The sequence below is a fragment of the Microchirus variegatus genome, assembly GCF_963457635.1.
Source record: "Microchirus variegatus genome assembly, chromosome: 8".
Classification (NCBI taxonomy): domain Eukaryota; kingdom Metazoa; phylum Chordata; class Actinopteri; order Pleuronectiformes; family Soleidae; genus Microchirus; species Microchirus variegatus.
Genome location: NC_139809.1, coordinates 31,674,815 through 31,681,094, shown reverse-complemented (window position 1 = coordinate 31,681,094; position 6,280 = coordinate 31,674,815). Strand labels below are relative to the sequence as shown.

At 42.8% G+C, this 6,280-nt stretch overlaps 1 protein-coding gene across 1 annotated transcript; it reads left to right on the top strand.

Moving 5' to 3' along the window:
- Positions 1 to 366: 366 nt before the first annotated feature.
- LOC310931236 (homeobox protein DBX1-B-like) lies at positions 367 to 3,719 on the top strand (the record flags this gene model as incomplete). Its single annotated transcript, XM_083894346.1, has 4 exons — positions 367 to 688; positions 949 to 1,035; positions 2,094 to 2,296; positions 3,453 to 3,719. The coding sequence occupies 4 exons, from the start codon at positions 367 to 369 to the stop codon at positions 3,717 to 3,719; spliced, it is 879 nt and encodes a 292-aa protein (XP_083750472.1).
- Between the last annotated feature and the right edge of the window lie 2,561 nt (positions 3,720 to 6,280).

Sequence of the window (6,280 nt, the reverse complement as noted above, 5' to 3'; positions counted from 1 at the left end):
AACCGCGTCAGTAACTTTTCTGAAACTGAGGTCCAATCAAAGATGGTGTGTGTGTGTGTGTGTGTGTGTGTGTGTGTGTGTGTGTGTGTGTGTGTGTGTGTGTGTGTGTGTGTGCGTGTGCGTGTGTGTGTATAAAGTTTCGAGTGAAACACTCACACACTCACAGATGAGAGACAGAGAGTGTGTGTGTGTGTGTGTGTTCGTGTTGTATTGACATGTTTATTTGGCTCGTTTCATTTATTTGTTTATAAATATTCTGAGTTCGTTGCTTTTATTAAATACATTTTTCGCCGAAAGAAAAACGAAATCAGTGGGAAAAAAAACCCGAAAAACGATAGAAAAGTCTCCGGGAAACTTTCCTCCACAATGTTTCCCTGCGCCGCGCTGCCGCCTCCTCTCTACCCGGGCTTCCTGCCTCCTCCTGCGGCCTTCTCGTCACCCCTGACCCGCTCTCTCCGCTCCGGCTTCCTGGTGGAGGATCTGCTCGCGCTCAGCCGTCCCGTCGGCTACTGTCACCGGGCTCTCTCCTCCAGGAGCCCCGCTGACTCCCTGCCGCTCTGCCCGCCGCCGGGCGCCTCACCCCGGGCGTCGCAGCCGAGCAGCTTCGGGTCTCAGCGGAGCTCCGGCCCGGACTCAGGATGCCTCAAGTTCGGCGTCAACGCCATTCTGGCCCCGTCCACACACAGCGGTGAGTAGAATGACCATTATTATTATTATAATAATCATTATTATTATATTTTATATGATATAAAAAATAGTAATTGCGATTCTTATTTTACAAATAATGCGATTTTTAAGTCAAGTATTTTCTGTTACTGATTTAAAACGAAGGCATTAGAAATAAGAACATATTGCAGATTATATTAAATTTGGTTCTTGAGCTTTTATTTGAACAACAAATTAAATGTCTGTAAAGATATTAAACACATTTTGTTTCTTCTGCTTCAGGCCACAGTTTCCACAGCAAATCCTTCCCTTTGCCTTTGTTTGACGGACGAGAGCTGAATCCTTTCATCAGAGCCACTTATTTCACAGGTAAACGACAGAACAACGAGGATTAAAACACACTTTTACTGAGGTTTCACTCGATCCGCTGAAAAGATGAAGAATGAAAATATAATAACGGAGCGACGTCACGTGAGCGAGTGAAAAGAATTCATGTTCACGTCAGAAAGTTTACATTTAAATGTATTTAAAGACTTTTTTGTCGAAATGTCCTGCAATAAGATATAATCACGATAATATTATCACGATAATATCGTAATATCACGATATTTAAGTCACAATACGATATTATCACGATACGATGCATCACAGTATTTAAGCCACAATACGATATTATAACAATATTTAAGCCATGATACGATATTATCACGATATTTAGGTCACGATACGATATTGTCACGATATTTTGGGTCATGATATATTATCATGATATTTAGGTCACTATGCGATCACGATATTTAGGCCAAAATACAATATTATCACAATATTTAGGTCACGATACGATATTGTCACGATATTTTGGGTCATGATATATTATCATGATATTTAGGCCACGATGCGATCACAATATTTAGGCCACGATACGATATTACCACGATATTTAGGTCACAATACGACATTTTGGGTCACGATATATTATCATGATATTTAGGTCACTATGCGATATTTTGGGTCACGATATTTAGGCCAAAATACAATATTATCACAATATTTAGGTCACGATACGATATCATCATAATATTTAGGCCACCATACGATATTATCATGATATCTAGGTCACGTGCGATATTATCGCGATATTTATGATACCATATTTTTACGATATTTAAGTCACAGTACGATATTACGGGTTTTATGTCATGGTAGAATATCACAATATGATATCTAAGCATGATACGATGTCACGATATTGTGACACTGATTGCGATAAAGTCACACAACAGCTGCAGAGTGAGCATTTGGCACCATCTAGTGGAGGAAACATGAATATGAGTTTTTTTTGTTAATCCACAAAACATGTAAATGTTTATTTGTATCTGGTAAAACAATATTTCACCTCATCTACCCTTTCCTGCTTTTCCCTTTAGCGTCGTCGTCCGTCGTCCCCGTCCCGGGAACGTTCTCGTGGCCTCTGGCTCCCAGAGGGAAGCCCAGGAGGGGCATGCTGCGGCGGGCAGTCTTCTCTGATGTCCAGAGGAGGGCGCTAGAGAGAACCTTTCAGAAGCAGAAATACATCAGCAAACCAGAGCGCAAGAAACTGGCTGCAAAACTGGACCTGAAAGACTCTCAGGTGAACACCTGTGTGTGTGTGTGTGTGTGTGTGTGTGTGTGTGTGTGTGTGTGTGTGTGTGTGTGTGTGTGTGCATGTACGTGAGATCATTGTGTCTATCGCACAAATGTTTCCAAAATCTACTTAGAATTCCAAAATCTACCTTTAATTAGAATTCCAAAATCTACTTGTAATTCCAAAATCTACTTAGAATTCCAAAATCTACTTGTAATTCCAAAATCTACTTAGAATTACAAAATCTACTTAGAATTACAAAATCTACTCATAATTCAAAAATCTACTTCGAATTCCAAAATCAACTCATAATTCCAAAATCAACTCATAATTCCAAAATCTACTTAGAATTCCAAAATCGACTCATAATTCCAAAATCAACTCATAATTCCAAAATCTACTTGTAATTCCAAAATCTACTTAGAATTCCAAAATCTACCTTTAATTAGAATTCCAAAATCTACTTGTAATTCCAAAATCTACTAAGAATTCCAAAATCTACTTAGAATTCCAAAATCTACCTTTAATTAGAATTCCAAAATCTACTTAGAATTCCAAAATCTACTCATAATTCCAAAATCGACTCATGATTCCAAAATCAACTCATAATTCCAAAATCTACTTGTAATTCCAAAATCTACTTAGAATTCCAAAATCTACCTTTAATTAGAATTCCAAAATCTACTTGTAATTCCAAAATCTACTTAGAATTCCAAAATCTACTTAGAATTCCAAAATCTACTCATAATTCCAAAATCGACTCATAATTCCAAAATCTACTTAGAATTCCAAAATCTACCTTTAATTAGAATTCCAAAATCTACTTAGAATTCCAAAATCTACTTAGAATTCCAAAATCTACATAGAATTCCAAAATCTACATAGAATTCCAAAATCTACTCATAATTCCAAAATCGACTCATAATTCCAAAATATACTGAGAATTCAAAAATCTACTCAAACTTCCAAATCTATTTGTAATCCCTAATCCCAGTGATGGTCAGTCATGAGCAGAATCAAAGTGTGGATGAAGGCGTCTTTAACAGAGTAATCTGAGGGATTAAGAGACAAAGACCATGGTGACGTCACGTTCATTTCACTTCACAGTCTTTAATGATGACGTTTCCTGTTTCCTGTTTCCTGTTTCCTGTTTCCTGTCCAGGTGAAGATCTGGTTCCAGAATCGCAGAATGAAGTGGAGAAACTCTAAAGAGCGTGAGCTGCTGTCGTCGGGCGGCTGCCGTCAGCAAACGCTTCCCACCAAAACCAACCCTCACCCGGACCTCACCGACGTCGGCCACAGGGTGGCAGCACCTGCCGACGACCACGATTCCAGTCTTCATCATCATCATCGTCATCATCACAATCCAGCGTCTCCGTCAGAGTCCGACATCTCTGAGTCAGACCGCGAAGAAATCAGCGTCTGTTAACTCGTCGTACGTGTATGTTTTTGTATATACCAGTGTATATATATATATATATATATATATATGTGTATATACGTGTATGTGTATGTATACATGTGACTTGACAAACAGCGCCCTCTCTGTCTGTAAATATGTTTTCATTTGAACTCCACTGTCGTAGCTTTAATATTTTGTAGATTCAAAATTTGAACTCGCAAATATGATCATTTTGTATTTTTTATATTTTTCTGAAATAAATCTCTAAAACAACGTCCTTCAGAGGTCAAATGTCCTGAATGAACGAAGGTCAAAGGTCAGTGTGAAAACACGCACACTGTTGGAGTCGATGCATTTTATTTTGAAAGGATCACTAACCCCTGGTGCACAAATCAGAGCTGAAAAGCGACACTTTTTTTAGAAAATAAGACAAAACTGTGCAAAAGTGGTGCAAAATGGCTCAGTAGCGCCCGACGATTCTCTCAGGACTGTGACCTCGACGCCACGGGAAGAGGAAGTCGGCCATTTTGAAATCTGGCCTTGCACGTTTTCATAAATGGACTAATTTGTCTGACGACGTTAATCGTACGACATAAAAAAAAAAAAAGTCTCGTCAAGTCTCGAAAGGGGGAGTGGCCACAGCTACACGCAACAGGAAGTGACCTGAGAGTTTGAACGTCATACCTGCGTCAGAGGCCGACGCCCAACAGTGTCTCTGTGTGTCTGTGTCTGTGTGTGTGTGTGTGTGTGTGTGTGTGTGTGTGTGTGTGTGTGTGCGTGTGTGTCTGTGTGTGTGTCTGTGTGATGATGATGATGATGATGATGATGATGATGATGATGGTGATGATGATGATGATGATGATGATGATGGTGATGATGATGATGATGATGATGGTGATGATGATGATGATGATGATGATGGTGATGACGATGATGATGATGATGATGATGATGATGATGATGGTGATGATGATGATGATGATGATGGTGATGATGATGATGATGATGATGATGATGATGGTGATGATGGTGATGATGATGATGGTGATGACGATGATGATGATGATGATGATGATGATGATGGTGATGATGATGATTATGATGATGGTGATGAAGATGATGATGATGATGAAGATGACGATGATGATGATGGTGATGATGATGATGATGATGATGAAACACAACCACATCATGCAGAAATACCATCACAGAGGAGATGTGGTTCACATGAGCGTGTGTGTGTGTGTGTGTGTGCTGATCCGTGTGAGAACAACGCTCGCCCCTCAGCGTATGCATATATAAGCCTGCTATACACTGTGAATTACAACACTGTTTCTATTCTGTGTCACACACAGACACACACACACACACACACACACACACACACACACACACACACACACACACACACACACACACACACACACCCCTGTTATGCAAATGTCAGCTCTTAAAACGGTTTGAGTGAGAATTAGATGTGAATTAAATGAGGCTTGGCTCTTTTTCCTCGCTTCTCTGTGAATGAGCCTCAGTCTCCGTCTCCATGGGAGATCAACGCTGCTGTCGTGTTGTGACGGGATTGACGAGATGAGAAGTGACATAAATACCAAGACTGTTGTTCAATCCAATTACAGAGCGTGACTCTCTCAATACCTGCTGCTGACCACGCTGAGCTGAGCTGAGCTGAGCTGGCGTCTCTGCATTCAGCACCTCAGAAAACAAGAGTGAAGCTCATTCATGGCAAACGCTGAAGCTGAAGCTGCTGCTGCTGAAGCTGAAGCTGCTGCTGAAGCTGCTGCTGCTGACGCTGCTGCTGCTGCTGAAGCTGCTGCTGCTGCTGAAGCTGAAGCTGCTGCTGAAGCTGCTGCTGCTGACGCTGCTGCTGCTGCTGAAGCTGCTGCTGCTGCTGAAGCTGAAGCTGCTGCTGCTGCTGAAGCTGCTGCTGAAGCTGCTGCTGCTGACGCTGCTGCTGCTGAAGCTGCTGCTGCTGCTGAAGCTGAAGCTGCTGCTGCTGAAGCTGAAGCTGCTGCTGAAGCTGCTGCTGCTGAAGCTGAAGCTGCTGCTGCTGCTGAAGCTGCTGCTGAAGCTGCTGCTGCTGACGCTGCTGCTGCTGAAGCTGCTGCTGAAGCTGCTGCTGCTGCTGCTGAAGCTGCTGCTGCTGCTGAAGCTGAAGCTGCTGCTGCTGCTGCTGAAGCTGAAGCTGCTGCTGCTGCTGAAGCTGCTGCTGAAGCTGCTGCTGAAGCTGCTGCTGCTGCTGCTGCTGCTGAAGCTGCTGCTGCTGCTGCTGAAGCTGAAGCTGCTGCTGCTGCTGCTGAAGCTGCTGCTGAAGCTGCTGCTGCTGAAGCTGAAGCTGCTGAAGCTGCTGCTGAAGCTGCTGCTGCTGAAGCTGAAGCTGCTGCTGCTGCTGCTGCTGAAGCTGCTGCTGCTGACGCTGCTGCTGCTGCTGAAGCTGCTGCTGCTGAAGCTGAAGCTGCTGCTGAAGCTGCTGCTGCTGACGCTGCTGCTGCTGCTGATGCTGAAGCTGCTGAAGCTGAAGCTGCTGCTGCTGAAGCTGCTGCTGCTGAAGCTGCCGCTGAAGCTGCTGCTGC